The sequence below is a fragment of the Cicer arietinum genome, chromosome 2 (genome assembly GCF_000331145.2).
Source record: "Cicer arietinum cultivar CDC Frontier isolate Library 1 chromosome 2, Cicar.CDCFrontier_v2.0, whole genome shotgun sequence".
NCBI classification, from domain to species: domain Eukaryota; kingdom Viridiplantae; phylum Streptophyta; class Magnoliopsida; order Fabales; family Fabaceae; genus Cicer; species Cicer arietinum.
The window spans coordinates 41,798,992-41,818,075 of NC_021161.2; the positions used below are offsets into that span (position 1 = coordinate 41,798,992).

The window sequence follows — 19,084 nt, forward strand, 5'->3', positions numbered from 1 at the left end:
ATTGGTTATAAGTAGTTAAGTTGATTAACATTAATTACAATTTAGTTAAAATTTGTTCTTTCCTCACCAAAAAATATATATAATATTTTTGGCATAAATTTATCTAATTTTCATTTGACAATCATTACCATTTTGAAGATGAAAAATCTATAAAATAAAAAATGTTAAAGAAAATTAGATAGTGAGTAGTCATAGTAGAGTGTAATAGAAAATAGTACTGTACTATAGTTGAGTGAATGAAGTGACTATTACTGCCACTCAGAAAATATGAGTTAAAGTGGAAAATAATAACCCCACCTTTCATCCCACTATCTTCTCTCTTTCTTCACACTATATAGGAATTGTATTGTGTGTGAGTTTAGTATGTGTCTCTTTCAATTTTCATATTAAAGATGAGATAAGGGTTTTCATTTTTTATTTTTTATTTTTTTTGTTACAAGGAAGTAGTAAAAAATAAAGAAATACAACTAGAGTTTTTGTTTCTCTTATATTTTGTTATGAATTTGCAAAAGTCATCAAAATTCCCTAACTTGGAAAAGAAAAAGTTTATCTTTGCTTACCTTTGTTTTCATTTCTTTTGGAAAATAGTGCTTTTGCCAGATTTGTGTGCTTATTTATTAGATCTTCAATTCCTTTCCTTTCTATGACTCTATTGAAGACAGTGACACCTCTCTCTTCACTCATTTTTTCTTCTTTCTCCTTTCATTTCCTTTGCTTTCTTCTTTTATCATCTTGTTTATTTAATTTGCACTATGTTTATTATTTGATTTAATTAACTTACTCATTTTCTCTTTTTAGTTCATTTCTATTTATTTATACCCTTTTTGTCTTTACTATTGTGGTTCTCATTCTTTCAGTAGTATCATCCTTTTGTTGAAGCTTAATTTGGATTCATGATGGGATCTTTCACTTTATGAGAATATGGTAAATCTCTAATTAAGTAAGTTTAATTTATAGTTAATTTTGATTTAAAAGATTGTTATTTTGAACTTTGGAATATTGTAACACATAGTTGACTTTTTAATTTATCTAAATTATGATTGTTATTTTGCATAATCATGTTCATATATTTGATATTGTTCTTGAATGGTGCATGGATAATCAAGGGCATACTATTCCTCCTTTTGGTAAAGGGAGATGTTAGTTAGAAAATCTCAAAATGTTTGATCTCAAATTTTTGTAATTCTTTTGGTAGTTTTTGAGACTTAGGGTTAACTAGGGTTTGTTTTTTAATGTTTTTTTCTTTCGGTCTTTTGAAGTCCATTTACATATAATTGGTCTAATGAATGTTTTGCAATTATATATGAGTATTGTTTCATTTTGATTTTGTTTAGATCTAGAAATATTATAATTCTTTAAATTTTATTGGAGGAAGTTCTCTTTCAATTAAATGAATCTTGAGTTAATTGGATTAATTAATATTGAAGAGTATAATTATTAATATGAATATGAATATGAATAGATGAAGAGAGCTTCCTTCAGTCCACTCATGGAAGAGTAAGGGGTTTGAATTACCTGCTGACTCATTCATTCAAACACAATAGATAATGATTCATATATAAAAGCTATTGTGAATGTGTGAATGATGCAGGAGGTGAATTTCTTCCTTTTCTTCTCTTTGCTTGGACTGAAGGGAGCTCCCTTTTTCTATTTTCTATTTATAATTTCTTAATTAGATTCATATATGGATTTTTTTGTTAACATGCCTCCATTTAAGTGAATTATTATCAATTTCATATAGCTCCATGTTAAATTTGATTATATGGACCTAATGGATTGCAAGGAGAATTGTTGTGTAATGAATTTAATTTAATCTTTTGTCTCCTCCAGGAAACTACTAGTAGAGCTTATATATATGTGGTAATTTTGTTTTTTCATTGTCTCAATGTATGCATTTGATTGATTCATCATTGATCCTATCATAATATTGACTATTATTGAATATGTTTGTAATTTGATTGCATTCCCATAAAATTTGGGATTTTTATAGGTGGAGTCACCCCACATGCGATCAAAGAGTGAGGAATCCATGTGATGTTGAGTGTGTAATTTATGAAGCTAATAGAATGAAAATAGTAGTGGAGGAGTATATGTTAGGAATTGAGATTGAATGAAGCAAGCATATTGATTGTGGTGTGTTGTGTTGTGTTGTGCATGCAATGTGTCGGTTACTTTATTCCAAAACAGCGAATAAAAACAGACTTTGGGAAGATAAATAAATATTGTTGCACGCTTTTCTTTTATTTTCTTCGCTTCTCATTCCAATTTACAACACTGTCATTTTCATCAGGTACCCATTTTTCACCAACGTGTAATATTATCAACAAACCATACTTATAAACATTGGGTAATACTACTATCCCTATATTCTTCTCCAACAATTCCTACCTCCAAATATACATAATGATTTCAAATTCTATTATTTAATCAAATTAATAATAAATTAGAATATAAATTATTTCAGGATAAAATATTTCCAATTTCACTAATAGTTAATTTTTATTTTGGTCGGTGTATACTATATATCATCTTTTTGTCAAGCACTTCCATCGAAATTATTACATATACATGCGTGCCACCTGAGTTCCTTAATATAAGCAAAATTTACTCATTTCAAAAATATATTAAGAAAAGTGTTTCCCATAAAAAAAAAGTGATTGATTTCATTTAATTTTTCATATAATAAAAAAGTAAGAAAACTTATTTTATTGTAAGCCATCATATGTAATATATATAACAAATGTGATTTTTTTATGCTAGTTCAATAACATTTGTTATAGATTGATGCCTATTAAAGCAACTCTCTATTGACTACTCGTGGACTTTACAAAATATATTAGTGTTCTTAAAATGAAATAAAGATATTAGTTCACAAAACATAGCCACTCCAATTTTCTTTTTCTTTTTTCTTCTTCTGCTTTTTCCATCGGACAGGGTGTCTTAGATAAAAAAAATTGGTTCCGAATCAATTATCTTAATAATTTTTTTCTACTTTTTTATCGAAAAGTTATATATATATATATATATATATATATATATATTATTGTTCTTCGTGATTTCATTTTGGTGTGATGTTCTTTTAATTTAAATTAACATAGTTGTTTTAATAAAGTGTAAATCAATCAATAAATTTAATATCAATAATGTAATAAATCTAGAGAGATGAGTATTTTAAATACTATAATTTTGTTATATTTGTATGATTTTATTATTTTATGTTATTAATCTGCTGTTGTAAACTTCTTTACATATTTATCATTTCAGTGACTTTAAATTTGTATAGTTCTTATTTGATGGATTTATCTATTTAAATCGATTGATTATTTTTTGAAATAATTAAAAATAAATTAATAAACGATATAATAATATAGAATTATTAGTCAAAGTTATTTGATAATTTTTAAAATACATTAAATTAAAATTAAATATTTATTAAAATGTATCGTTGAAAATTTATAAAATGATAAATTATAATTAAACACTCACGTGTAGGAGTTTCGTTGTGAAGATATGTTTCCTATAATATCCTATTTTTATAAAAAAAAATTAAAATAACCTACTTTGAACTTATATATTAAACTATCTTATTTATTTGGACTTTCAGCAAGTTACAACTTGAAAATGTGACTACGTAAAAAGTCATTTTTTTTTTCCTTCAAGAGGTTGCTTCATCGGGATGCAACCATATATTTATTTTTTTCAACTAATTGAAAATTTAATAAAATAATACATTAAATATAATAAAAATAAGAAACAAAAACATTAAATTATATTAATTAAACCTAACAAAATACATTTAATGTAAAAATACATCAAAAAAAAAAACTACAAATTTTAATCAACGATATCCACCTAAATGCCTTTAATCACACACAATGTTGGTGAGTATATAGCTCTTTGAACGACTTGAAATTTTTTGGTGCATTCTTCTTTTGATTATATTATTCATTGTCGTTCTAATTATTGGTGGTCTATGCAACTCAAATACTTGACAATTTGTGTGTGGATTAGAGTTACTCTCACTCGTCTCTATGTAATTTTGAGTCTTGGGGTTATACATTGAATCAAAAACAACATAAGGCGGCTTAAGAGTTGTGCAAAAAGTCTCAAACAAATTATAGGAAATCATGTGTTCTATCGAGTAATCAAGGGTTTGTATTTCAGACATTGAAGTAACATAATATAGTGTCGGCGTTTATGCATGAGTATGTATATGTGGTGGTGATATACCATAATATGTAACTTCTGTAGTTTGTAGATGCGATGGTGGTGGATCATAATATGGAATGTATGGTTCGATATGTAGGTGAGACGATTCTACGGTTTGAAGCATAGTTTCTTTTTCTGGAGATAATTGAAAGGTTGAGTAAACATGATGATATGATGGCCGATGGAAACAAACATGAAGGTATGCTAATAAATGCAAATAGTTTGTTCTTGTATGATTATTGGAAGCTTATATCCAACATAGAATATTGGTTCAAATATGAAGGTGTTAGAGTATGTCACAATCTTCAATGTGTAGAGTCAAGAAATTTAGTCTAAAAAACAAAAATCAACACTTTAAATAGAATATCAAGAAAGTGCGAATTAGGTTGTTTCTAACACATCTATTGTATTAATTATATATTTTATTAATATTATATAATTTATTTTTATTTTTATTATATTTTCAATTAATATCCAATAAAAAAGTAAATCAATACATAATCACATCCTTTTGAAAGAAAGAAACGAGTTGTTCACGTGGTGGTATGTACATGTTGAGACAAGTTAAAAGGCCACAAATTTATAAAGTAGAGTATTTTAAATTATAAAAGAAAAGGAAACTTAAGAAAAAAAATCGCCATTGTAGAAATGTTTTTGTGACATAAAAAGACTACCTTTATTCCTCATTTTACATAATCGATCTCACCATCTTCTGAAATGTGAACAATTTTGCAGTGGCTGAATTACGCAATTGGAACAGGAAACTCTGCCTTTTCGTGTAGCAATAAGCTATAGAGGTTGTAACTTTGAGCTATAAAGTTCTACACTTTTTGTTTAACATTCGTAACCTTTATCATTCCCTCCATATATATTTCCTGCACCATACAGCTGCTACTTTCTTATTCTCTTTCAATCAAACCATTCAACACATGAATAAAAATATGATATATTTTTATATAATTTTTTGAGCGTAACTAACAAAACCAATTTCCAAAGTGTACATATGAAGCCATAGAGTTGATTACTATAATTGTTTAATAGTGTTTATTTCGTATGCATGATATAAAATATTATATGGAGTATATGTTTGCATGTGTGCACTGGAGGATTTCAAAATGAAAGTACAATGGAACTCGATCTATCACCTTTTACCTATTTATTTATACACAATATTATATTTCGATAAATGGGTATTAAATTATATAAAGTTGTCATAGATCTCTTCATTTTTGTCTATTTATTAGAATTACAATCTGCCATTTTTTTTTTAAAATTTATGTTGTTCAATGTTGACATCATTCTAATTCAGGACCACTAATCCTTCAAGTTGGTCTAGTTCTAAGGCACGTGTTAAAATACCTTTGCAAAATCATTTGCTGTCAAAATTTCATCACTTTTAATGTTAAATTAATTAATTAAGTAATACACAAATGGCAAGTACAACTTTTGTATCATATTTATGTGTGAAGCTCCTCCTGTCCCACAGCTATAAAAGGTATTTCTTGCTTACTGAACTTTGAATTTTTTAATTTTAAATGTATTAAAAATAATAAATTTATATTAATCTAAATTTTTGTTCGATAAATAAAAATAAAATTCATTTAATACATATTTTTGAGTTTTTATATGTACAGCAAAAAAAAACTATTATAAATTATATCTTGATTTTTTAAAAGAATAAAAAAATTTAAAATAAAATAAAATCAATGTAAAAAATTGGACACTGATTTAGGATTGAGATATTAAATAAAAATGTGTTCATAAATAGAACGCACTCTTTGTCACCATATAAATTGGTTTTCTAAAGTTGATAAATACATGCATTATTGTATATATTCACATGTTTACATGCATTCTATGATGTATGCGTGTTGACTATACAATTTTGAATTTGAACCATATTATTTGAAATGAATAATAAAAATTGTTTAAAATGATTTGAAATAAACGGTGGAGATGATTTAATGCGTGTAGATGCATGGTTATTCAAGAAAAGTGAGTTGGGTGTGTGGTGGAATGGTGACAGAAATGATGCTTTTGCAATCAGTAAGATTCATCTGAGAAAGCTGAAATTGAATGTGGTTTTGCATTGTATAGGGCTAACACCATATGGAACAAGGACAGAAAAGTAAGCAATAAATTAAACAAAATAGCTTAAGCCTTAAAGAAAAGCTCATTGTGGAGGACACTGCAGCATGTGCCTTTCACACTTTCCTGCTATCATGTCCCCTGTTATGTTAGTTAAGGATTCATAACTGTTAGTTCACAAAATTACACTCTATATATATGCTATGGTCTCAATCTAACTTCTCTAGTTCTACCTATCTAGACTCATTCTTCAACTATTTCTATTCTCCATTAGCTCTAATATTATGAATAAATCACCATATTATTAGAAAAAAATACTAAATCAATTAGACGATATATCATTCAACTTTAAAATATGATTAAGTTCATTTATATATAATATATTATTTAACTATTAATGATTTAATTTAATAATATTATTACATGTCTTGTCAGTCATCAGTTATTTTCTTATTTAAAAAATATATATGTTTTTGAAAGTGAGAGTGTTAATATAAGATAGATGGAGAATAGTGACACCATTCTGTCACAAGGAGCACAGTTACTGTGGTTGCATGATTGTATATAGTCAGAATATATATATATATATTTTTGTTAATTTCAAGAAGAAGAAAGAGGTTGTTTTCTTGGATTCACATGTTTTCTTCCTGACTATTTCATATAGTTTTAATATCTGCATATCTAAATTTTTGAAGATATGTTACTGTGTGTGAATCTAACATGGCCCTAGTTCTCGTTTTCCTCAAAGTAACTTGGAGGATGGTGACACGACTCTTAGTCCAAGTGCAGTACAATGTGGTCCACTCCATGTTAATGTGCCGTCATACATTACTAATTATAAATTTGGAGGGTGCTTCTTTTTCTAGTTAATATATTTCATTCAACATTTTTATTAGATACTACTAGTACTATTTGGGTATGTACTTTCACCAATGCAAATAGGTTCAAGACATTACAACTATCAGATGCATTCATTAGGACCACCATTATTAAATGCATGTACTTTAATTTGAGTTAAACAAAGTTACAAATTTTAACTAATTAATACATTCATTTTTATTTTATTTTATTTAAGGTTGTAAGGAGTACAATATTATTACTCCATTCTACCAAACAAGTAGTCTCAAAAACATTATTATAAAGGGCATAGAAGTGATTTGGATGCTATTAGCTCATGATAGAATAGCTTTAAATAAATTTTATGATAAAATAAAATAGAATGTGATCTTTATAAGTGTACATAACTCAGATAAAATAAATCTATTTGTCTGTAAGATCTAATTCAATAAACAAATATTGATATCGTTAAATTAAATATTTTATTTCGAAATCAAAGTTCGAAAATTCACGACTATATATATGAGTTTTAACTTGTACTTTTAATATATAGTTCATCCAGGGAAGAAAAGAAAAATAAGGCAGGTGTATTTTAAAGGGATTGATTCATTTGAGACAGGAAAAATAATGATGTTGATTCATATAAGGTTGATAGCTTCTGATTTAATCTCCATTGATGCTGAGGTGGAATTCACTAGTAGTAGACTTTCTGTCTGGTGTGCAATCAAACCTCTCAAACACATGCATGATTCTTTTAATTGGTTCTTGTTCCTAAGATTATCCACCAATTAAAACTCGCCAACTTTTATTCTGGAAACTAAACTAAAATAATCAGGGGAAAAAGCTCTGTTTTAATTAACAATTAGTAGTAGTAGTAGGTGGAATAAAACAACAAATACTCAGTTGCTTGGTTATCTTATAATTCAATTATGAGTGGTTAGTCCCACATTGACTAAGAATGGAGGCTATATTGAATATATAAGGAGAATGACTCATAAACCTAACGTCTTAAGGTTTTTAGTTGAGACATGGTGTCTAAGTCTCTTAAGAATCATGGAATATTGCCCACTTTGTATGTTCAACGTATATTCCAAATCATGCTTAATTTGTCTTTTTGCTGCACTATGCCCTTTTGTCATTTTATCATTTCATTGCTGCTTGAAGGTAGCTAGCTGATAGTAACTTGGGCTTAAAACATGGGCCTATAGAGTCCACACGATCAAGATGCATGGGCTTGCAAGTCAGTGTAACCAAAAGGAGTTGGAAAGGAAAAAACTTTCCGCAGCTCCTATATAAGATGAAGAGGTCGTAAACTATTATTTCTAAAGAGTAATATTAAGCATCGTAAAAATTTCAATGATTTTTAAGTACTTATTTATGTTACTAGGTCTATTAACTAAAAGGATAAGCAAATAAAAGAGTACTTTAATATTCAAAATTGTAAACTAAAAGTTTAAAGTAACAAAATCCAATAGTCTTTCAAATTTTTTCATTATTCAATAAAAAACCAATGCATAAATGAAAAGCAAACCTAGAGTTTAAGATCCAAGTTTAGCTCCTCTTCATCATCACCATCTTGATCTATTTCTTTCCCTTTCATATTTCCTCTCATTACATTGTTGCTTGAGCTTGAAGGAAACACTTGAGAAGCAAAACCTGATGATGATGACATGAACTGTTGTAGCATAGGAAATGGTCCCATTGGACTCACCTGACCAACCTTCACTGCCATGTCACTATAACCATTTATAGGAAAACCACTAAGGTTCTGTTTGGCTTGATATAAACTTTGTTCATTACTTTGGTTGAAGTGAAATATTGTTGATGGAATTACCAATCCTTGAAAGTAACCATCAACATTTGATTTTGAGTTTGTTCTTTCACTAACACTGTTTAAACCATACAAAGAAATGTTTGGATTATTAGCCCTTGTTGCAAAATTTTCATCTTGTGAAGAAAAAACTCTCATATGGCTTGAACTTGCACCAACACCATCTTTTGAACTTGAAGCAACATGTTTGTCCACAAATTGTGGTATCATAGTACATGTGTTGTTCTGTCTAACACTACCGCCTAATTGCACTACCCGATTTTCGGATTCAGAAGACACGTTGGCATTTGACGAAACCATATTACACCTGGAGGGAGTCTTCCAAGTGTTTATGGTTTCAGATAGGTTATTAGGATTTTGAATATTACCATTCGCGTTACTTTCTCTTTTGTGAAGATAGCTTGAAAGAGAAGTAACACGAGCAATAGTGTTTTCTTGTCTAGGAAGATTACTTCCTAGAGTCTGATGATTAGGTTGAGTGCCGGAAACATTGTAACAGATGTCCGGCGGCAATGAACCTTTGAAACCAATCATCAAACTTTTTTCATTTTCAAGTGTTGTGGCTGCCTCTGCTAAAGATGGTGCAACTACAGCTTGAGGAGTGATCCATGGTTGTGAGATATTTGGAATGATGTTTGTTGTTGGACTTTCAATACTGTTTTCTGTATCAAGTAATTGGATGGAAAAACACAATTAGGTGATTTAAACATATATCACTCCTAGAAAAAGTTTAACTACAGATGAAATTTAAAGACTAAAAAAATGAAATTGATCTCTGATTTTGACTTCTCTAAGACCTTAGTTTCCTTGTATACATTGAGTTCAAGCATTGTGAATAAAAGAATTATAGTAGTATGTGGTTTTAGAAATTAAAACATGTGATATTATTATTTTTACGTTCAGAAATTTAAATGGAATGTCAAAATTGAAAGATTTTAAAATGTGGAAATAAATTCTAAAAATAAGTATAAAAAATAAACCAAAATTGCAATTAAATTGAACGTAATCATCATTTTCTGTTCTGGCCTGCTATATCCTCCTATACATACATACAGACTGCTGCCTATATTTTGCTTTTAAATTATTTCAGATATAGTTCAAAAATAACAAATTGTTATCAACAAGGAATTGGTACCATTAATCCTCCGATTAATTATAAGGTTAAATAACTTTTTAGTTCTTATACAATTTTATTACTTTGTTTTTAATTTTTATAAAAAATTTCGTCAATTTTTAATCTCTTAAAATTTTTCACTTTTATTTTTTATCTTTAATTTTAAATGAACTCTTCTATATTTTTTGAATGATTTTTTACAACAATGATTAGGACATGTTAAATAAATTCCTTATAAAAATGTAGAATTTCTTATCAAATGATTGATTAATATGAATTTTTAAATTTTTTATGTTTAAAAATTCACATTTAACCATGAGAAGTATTATTTGTCACATGATGAATGCTATATAGATATAACTATAGAAATTAATTTTCATAGTGTTAGTATAAAAAGTTTTACACATTTAGGCCAATTACATCTACTTGTATGTGTTATTTTTAAAGTATTTATAATTAAAGTCAAATATTTTTAATAATTTAATGTCTATAGATGATTAAGTGTGTAAAAACTTTTAGACCAATAATATATACAAAATAAATCATCCATAATTATATATGAAGTTTAATTAAGTGAAGAATAAAGTTCTTAATTAATTACCAGGACTTATGTGACGAAACCTTGCATGCCCTATGCTTTTAGGTTGTCCAACTTGAGGTATTCTACTTGGGGATGATAATGGTGTCTCTGTGGCCAAAGATTCCAAATTAAAACGTTGAAGCCCAGCAACACTTACATCTTCAAAAACCCTTATTGCAAGATTTTGTATAGCTTCGGCCTAAAAATATTTATGTTGAACAAAATAGTGTAATAGAGATTAATTAATTTTCATATATATCATTGTAGAACATTTTATATTGTCATCGATAAATCATAATCACTCATATGTATGACTTTCGAAATAATTATGGTTAAAGTCAAACATTTTTAATGATCGTATGATTATGATTTATCTACCATCGAAAAATATTTACATTGACAATGTATATAAATTAAATTTTTTAGTAAGTTATGAATTCGACTCATCTAAATTAAAATTTTCACTTTAGAGAATAAAGTGAATAGTATCAACAAATTATAAACAAATTAACGATTGATATTAAATGCACTTACATAACCAATCACGTATAAGTAGAATATCAATAATTGATTTATTTATGTTTATTATGTTTTACTTTAGAGGAGTCAAAATCCACATTCTATATTTATTTGGTCATACCACTTGGTAAGGTCTTGAGTATGGGTGATGAACACTCAAAGCATTGAAGCACAGTAGATACACATCAAACTACACATCATTGAAAGAGATGAAGATTCAGTTGATGAAAGTGTTTTACAAATCAATATTAACGACATTAGTGTGAGACATAAATGATACATGCATGCATATTAATTAGAAGAAAGGTCTCAATAAATATGCTAATGAACAATACTATATATTAAGATAGAAAATTAATGGAATTGCAAATATGATAATTAATTAACCTTAAAATCTTCCACGCTTATGTAAAGTTCCTTATTGATTTTGGCCCTTATTGTTCCAAAATCCAACGGTGTCTTGGCAATCCTGTCATAATCCTCTACCCCCTGTCCCAAAAACAAAATCATTTACATTTAAAAAATTATTCTAACATTAGCAAAATTTAATAAATAATCAAATAACAAGAAATAACAAAGGCAACAACTTACATTAGGATTAATAACTGGCTTAGCAAAGAACTCTTCCGGATCATTCCTACATGTTTAAATTACCAATTACTATAATTATATTTTTGTAAAAAATATTATAATATTTCATTCAATGTTGAAAACAATAAAATTTAAAGAGAATTAAGTAATCATATATATTGATATAGCTTTCACCTTTGTAGGACATCAAGGACAGATTCAAGTATGTGCTTTTCGGGCAGAACATAAAGAGATGATACTGCATGATACAAAAGATATAACTTATCTACATTAGTGATCACTACATTGATTCGTCACCAATAATATTGTCAAAAGAAATGTAAACGTGAAAAATCTACAATTTATGTGAGGTAATTGTGTGTTTGATTGGTGATACAAATTGATTTTGAATGAATTATTATTTTGTAAAAGTAATTAAAATTAAATGTGAATTGAAGGTAACTAAAATGATTTATATTTGAATATTCATATAAAAATGTTGAGTTGATATATAATTGAGTTATAAATTTTAATTTTAGGTTAAAATTAATTTTACAGAAAAAATCAATTATACTCGAAAACAAACAAACATTTCAAAAATCAATTTTATGTGTCTAGAATGAATATTCACACTTACCATTTGACTGTGAAGAACTCCCACTCTCAGTGTAGTTTTGTCCATCATGTGTAAGCTTTAGGATATGGAAGAGAATGTCAATAAACAAATCTTATCAATGTTAAATAAGATATGAGACTCCAAGCTTGTCATGAGAAGAGTGTAACCGTAGTACACTAATTTTTCAGCTTAATAATAACAATCTTATTTGAGCTCATATATATTTCTTCACAATTGTTAAATAGTTAAGGAAAAAAAAATTTAACTAATATTTGTGGGAAAGAACGATATGGATATAATTGAAGCATGATAAGAGCAAATCACCATTTTCTCCTTTGATATAGTAGAGATTTAGCAATTTGTCTTCTAAATTACAAAATAGCATATTAGTTCAAAATGATTTAGTTGGCAAAAAGATTGGTGGTAGATGCCCATATCTTGTATACAAAGAGTTGATTAAGAGCAGTAGCGGATCTTGAAAAAAAAAATATCGAATGAGTCGGAGAACGACAAATGTTAACTAAACTATTACAGTTGAAACTCATAAAAGTGATATAATTTTTTTTAGAGTTTCACGTGATTAGTACGTAAACAATTTGAAAAGGTTAGAATTTCAATTCTCGCAGGTTTTACAATTTTTACAAGTCACACAATTTTAATGCGTCATACAATTCACAAATTTTTTAGAACATCACACAATAATTCAACTAAAATATATTCACTTCATGATTTTTTTTATCCATATATAAGGTTTGTTGAATTAATTTATTATATTTCATCTGTTCAATTGCATAATTTTTAATATGATTAACGACTTGTTATTTAAGAACAATTGAATAATCTTTTACATTGAGGTAAAGATAAGAAGATTATTTGTTTTCATTATATTCTTATAGAAAAATTATTTAAATAAAAAATAGTAAAAATATGATAAATATAATCAAAATAAAGGAAAAGAGGTGATATCAGTTTCTCAACCATCAGAAATATTTAAATATATTTTAATAATATATTAATGTTATTTTATTAATCTATCGTTATTATTTATAACAAAAATTAAAAAATTTAGAGAATGTCGTAGCCCGACGAGAAGATTCGCATCTGATTATCAGTATTTTTAATATTATATTAAATTATATAAAAATAATAATTACAAAGAAAGAGAGCACTAGAAGAAGGGAGAAGAGATATATAAATGCATTAGATAACTAACTGAATAAAAAAATGAGAAAAGAGATAAATTAGATATTACAAAAATGGTGGGAGAAGAGAGATAAGAATAAAGATATGCGAAATGACGATGGAAAGCGAGACAACAATGTATAATAAAAATAAAATTTATAGAAATCTCATATGATAAAATAATTGTTTCCACCATAAAAACATTAAAAAGTCTAACAAAATTTATTTTACAAAACAATTCATTAAAATTTAAAAATTTATATAAATAACTTTTTTATAAAACAAAGACTTTTAGTAGATCGTAAAAAGTTTCAATTGAGTTTCATTAAATTTTTATACTTTGTTTAAAAATCTAAATAATTATAATTAAATACCACATGACTTATTTTAATTATATTAAAATTATGATAGAATGACACAAGACTTTTTCATAAAAAAAAGTATATTTTAAAATCATTTCAAATACTAATTAAATACATCCCATAAGTTATACTCATCCCACATAAATTTAATAGCATTCATATAAATTTGAATAGATAATTTGTCAAAAATAAATAGTATTATAAATTTCAACAAATAAGTATGCTAAAAAGCTGTTATTAATTACATTTTTCAAAGAAAATTTTCACCCAAATAAGGAAAAAAATGAGAAGCAAAAACCTGAGTTGACGAGGTGATTTGGTGATGACATTGTTTGTATATATTTCCGATTTTCTTTATTGGAAAACGTGGTTCATCATCATTTTCATCATAATTAGTGTTGCCTGAATTTTTCTTCCCTTTCAGTTCCTCACTTTCCTTTTTTTCTTCTAAACCAATATAAGTTCTCTTACTTCTCGTTTTTTCTTCTTCAAACTCATTTAATTTTCTTACTTCAGACCCTGACCCTGGTATATATGTATAAAGATAAAACTTAGCATATCTCTATATATTACATTTTCATTTTTTTTATAGATATGTATTACAAATTCTATGTATAACACACACACACATATATATATATATATCACATTGTAAAATTAATGCATAAATCAATAAGAAACTTAAATTACACTTGATTATGAGAATTAATTTACATTAAGATTCAAAATATAAGAATGAAGAAAACTTGCCTAAAATTTATAAATAAAAAAGTATAAATAAAAAACTAAGAAAAAAAAATTACTGAAAAATTCAATGAATCATTGATTCATTCGACTAGTAAATCGATCAAATTCAATTAATTTTCGATGAATCTCATACATCTATGATTCAATAAGTGATTTAGGCCAATTGTATATATGGATTCTCAATCAACTTAATTGGATCAATCTTTGTTTTTGAAAAAAAAGAAACTCGAATTAACTTAGCCAACTTTTAAAGAAAAAATATTTTATATATTTATTTGCTTTGTAAAAAAAAAATAGATATCTATCTTAGTATTATTTAATAAATTTTACCTCGGCCCCACTTATATAATATTTGTCATAAAAATAAATAATTTTTTATGTATATTATTATGTAAAAATTCAACAAATATGAGAATCTATTCTTAAGATTTGATACTTCATTACTCATTAATAAAATCTTTTATCCCTTTGCCTAAAAAAAATCTCCCTTCTCTTCAATCTCCTAATTTCCCAAAGCCTCATCCTCAACTTTACCCAGAATACAAGTATGATATAGTAAAATAAAAATGATATATACATAATTTTAAATATTAGTCACAATATGAATCATTAAAAAAAGAGGGATTTGGTGTAAAGATAAAAAAATAAATTTTTTTTATATCACTCACAAAAGTAGGAATCATTAAAAAAAAAAAACTCTAAAGTTTGTTGATGAAGGCATACATACCCATGTGAAGTAGGCAGATCAGCTTGCTACATAAACAAGAAACTATCAACCATTAGGCACAAAAAATCTCATTTCAAGTATGAAGCAAAGGAGAGAGTACAGATTTTACCAAGTTTAATAGTTTAAATAATGGGAGAACATACCTCTTTTCAACCAATAAAATTTTATATAAATAATAAAAATTCGTTTGAAATGACTAATTTTATTAACGGAATTAATTTAGAAGAAAACTAAAATGAAATAAAAATAGTTATAAGATAAAAGTAAAATCATAAAATAAATTATATGTATAATTTCATCAACTTTTTGAGTCATAATGAAATTTATGTTGTTTAGTCAAAAGAATTATACTACATTTTAATGTGAAATTTCATCTCAATAGAATTAATAAAAATGATTTTTGATATTTAAAATGAGATATTAAAAATAATTATGGTATTTTATTTGTGTTAAATTTTATATTTCAACAACATTTTATATATATAAGTTCAAAAACGCTTCTCGAAATTATGATCAAATTTTTTTAAATTCAAAATAGGTTACATATAAAACGTTACCTGAATTTGGCTTGAATATAATGAGTTTGTTGCTGTCATCATGCATACGACAAAACTACTACGTAACCTTCACATATTCTAAAAAAATAGTCAAGTAATCGGTTAAATTTTACTTATATTTAATAAAAATATTCATATATATTTTTTTATAATTGAGATTGGAAAAAATTTAATCTCAATAAGCAAAGAGAAAAAAGAAAATTGATAGTGTAAATCAATTTTAAACAAATAATAAGAATGTTTTTTTATATTGTAACTTGATTGTTATCTCACTACATATTGTAACTGTTATTATAAAATAATTATACAATAAACAAATTATATGTTTTTGCCAATATAAAAAGATTTACACTAAAAATATAAAAGGTCATTGAACTCATGAGCAAAACATAGTTTAAAAGAGTTTGCAAATGAATTGTATTGCACCGGCATATAATAATTAAACCAGAAAATCACCGGCATTCTTTCTTTAAAATTCAATAAAATAATGACTTTTTTTTCTATAATAATTAATCTATTTGTAAAAATATTTTTAAATAATTGACACTTTTAATTTTAAAGGTGATATTAATTATATTTTTAATTATTTGATCTAATTAATACTACATATATCCTTATAATTTAATATTTTTCACTATATATTAGTGGTGATGGTAGATATACCCTCCTCTCTTTCCTTTTTAATTTTCATTTTAAAGTTATATACAAATATAAGAACATCAATAGATTTTGTTAATATTGATAAAATTATTTGTCTTTTCCTATAATATTTTTAGTTATTTATTATTTCATTTAATATATTATCAATCTTCAATAAATTGTTAGAGATTGTTTTTGGCAAAACAATAACTAGTATTACGTTAAATTTTGAAAATAATAAATAAAAAGATAAATTTTTTTTCTTAATATCGACAAATATATATAAAAAAAAGTATGGAGGAAGTATTTTTATAATAATAATTAAAAAAAAATACTTTTGTATTTAGTTATACGTTTTTTAGCATTCATTTAAAAAATTTATTTGTACATACCAATAAAACCAATAAATTTTATTACTTTTTATTAAAATATTAGTTTTCTTATAATATTTTTAATTATTTATTACATTATTTAAGACTTTTTTATTTGCAATAAATAGTTAAATGTATTACTAAGAAAACAATTATGTTACCTTGCACTTTAAAAGCGATAATAAATATTTTCTTTATCTCACACTGAGTATTACTTTTACTCATATTACACATATTACAAAATAACAATAAAAAAAAACATTAATAATAATTTTACTAAATTATTTTTAAAACAATTATTGTGTTTGTTACTATTATAAATATAAAGTGAAATACAATTTTTTTGAAAATAATATAGACAATATTAATTAGAGGGTATAATTTAAAAACAAAAAACTATTAATTTTATATTAAAAACTGAAAATAATATTTATTTTAAGATAATTTTTTAACTAAAGTGTCGCTTATTATAACACAGAAAGTAGTAACAAAATAATTTCACAAAAACTAGATATAAAAACTAAAAAGTAAGAAGAGTAGTATAATATTTGCATAAATAGAGATGCATTAAATTAATTGAAAGAAAACAGTCTGAAATGCATGAAATTCAACAATTGATAGATACAGTACAATGACATGATATTGCTTACATTAACCCGTAATAAGCGTGTATGTTACTCCCAAAACAACAGGTCTCTAAAAGTGTCACGTGTATCTTAAGTTCAATCCTCTTTGTTTTGGACCTCCATATTCTTTTTTCCTTTCTATCTCAAATAATAGAGGATGGAAAATCACATCCTCCCAAATTCTTTTCCACCTCCTCCTTTAACCTTTGTTTTTGTGCTCTGCTCCACCAACTATTGTTTGTAAAATTATCTTCTTCTTTTTTTTTATACAATCATTAACTATTTATTTCAGTATTTGGATTAAGATAATAAACATTTAAGAGTACTATAAGAAAAAAAAATTATCAAAAGTTAGTTAAGTTTAGTTATTTTCTTGATATATGTATAAATTAACTTTAAAACAAAAATTAAAAAGATGAATAATTAGTCAATGAAGACGCATTTTCAGAAATAATGAACACTTCTTTGACAATTTTATTATTTTTAAAAATATAAACAAATGATTAATTCATGAAGTCTCTTATCTCCTCATAAAAAAAATTAACACAATTGAATAAATAAATAAATCTAATTTTCTCTTTAAAAAAATAGGTAAAATTTTCTCTAAATCAACAAATCAGGTTATCACGTTAGTACCGCTTTCTCAAAATATCATATACCTAACTATAGCACATACATTTTTGTAACATAAGTTATATAAAAAAGAATTTCACTACTTTTAATGTTGGCATGTTTGGGGAATGAAATTTTCACTTTCATGCTAAGGATAAGGCAAGGATAGACCGTGTGAAGTGAAAGAGAGGAAATTTGTGTCGGTTGTTTTTTAAGAATGCTATCCCATGACGGGCCTTGGAAAAATTGGGTATTCACATCCATTTATATTTGTCAGTTTCTTTTTCTATCCTTCTATGTTGTTAAATACACATCTGAATTTATAAATCAAAAACATGTAAAAATATATCTCCTCTTAATTGACCAGTCTGGACAACAGTTGGAGACTTTAAAGAAAATACGGGAGAGCAGAAGCTGACTTTGTATTTGAGCTAAGGAAGAGATGGTGTTAATTATCCCTTTGGTTAAATTGTTGATAATATTATTAGTGATGTGGGTTCTTGTGATTGTGAAACCTATTAATTTTTTTCATATATGTGGACTTTTGATTATTAATGATATTAGCTAATTTCTTTTTAACTAAAACTTTATTTAGAAAGATAGAGATTTTGGCATTGTGCCAAATATTTATCACATTCTCAACCAATCTATCTCACAAGCCTTGTTAAAAAATTCTCCAGTGGAACAAGTCATTTATGCAGACAAACATAATTCCAACAATAAATGTTTAAAAGAAATAAAAGATTTCTTTTATTGCTTGAGAATCATTTCTACTAAAATGTGTATTCATAAGAATCACTGCTTTGAGAGGAAAGAAAACAATCTATCTTTTTCAGGAATTAAACTATTGAATTATGCCTCTCTACAATAATGAAAAAATCAGCTGCAAAATAAGCA

The 19,084-nt window shown here is 25.9% G+C and overlaps 1 protein-coding gene and 2 long non-coding RNA genes across 4 annotated transcripts; 2 read left to right on the forward strand and 1 right to left on the reverse strand.

Annotated features, from left to right (window-relative positions):
* Window positions 1-297: 297 nt before the first annotated feature.
* On the forward strand, window positions 298-6,293 carry LOC101500064 (uncharacterized). Of its 2 annotated transcripts, none has more exons than XR_012161893.1 (4): window positions 298-940; window positions 2,291-2,347; window positions 4,307-4,408; window positions 4,945-6,293. It is a non-coding gene; the product is annotated as an uncharacterized lncRNA (long non-coding RNA). The 2 variants fall into 2 exon arrangements; XR_189443.4 differs by having other exon boundaries at window positions 313-924.
* Window positions 947-2,243, forward strand: LOC140919277 (uncharacterized). The gene is made up of 2 exons (XR_012161894.1): window positions 947-1,860; window positions 1,991-2,243. It is a non-coding gene; the product is annotated as an uncharacterized lncRNA (long non-coding RNA).
* Window positions 6,294-8,621: 2,328 nt separating the features above from the next.
* Window positions 8,622-16,401, reverse strand: LOC101509794 (uncharacterized). Its single transcript, XM_073365466.1, has 9 exons — window positions 16,396-16,401; window positions 12,386-12,440; window positions 11,944-12,007; window positions 11,770-11,815; window positions 11,566-11,667; window positions 11,300-11,368; window positions 10,684-10,858; window positions 9,334-9,633; window positions 8,622-9,207 (listed from the first exon to the last, which is right to left on the reverse strand). The coding sequence occupies exons 1-9, from the start codon at window positions 16,399-16,401 to the stop codon at window positions 8,666-8,668; spliced, it is 1,359 nt and encodes a 452-aa protein (XP_073221567.1). The 3' UTR covers window positions 8,622-8,665.
* Window positions 16,402-19,084: the final 2,683 nt, after the last annotated feature.

Excerpts from the sequence above, each read along its gene's own strand:
- LOC101509794 (XM_073365466.1), bottom strand. Across the intron at positions 12,008-12,385 it reads GAGTTCTTCACAGTCAAATG|TATCATCTCTTTATGTTCTG; the intron begins GTAAGTGTGAAT and ends TGTATCATGCAG. Across the intron at positions 9,634-10,683 it reads AAGGTTTCGTCACATAAGTC|ATACAGAAAACAGTATTGAA; the intron begins CTGGTAATTAAT and ends TCCAATTACTTG.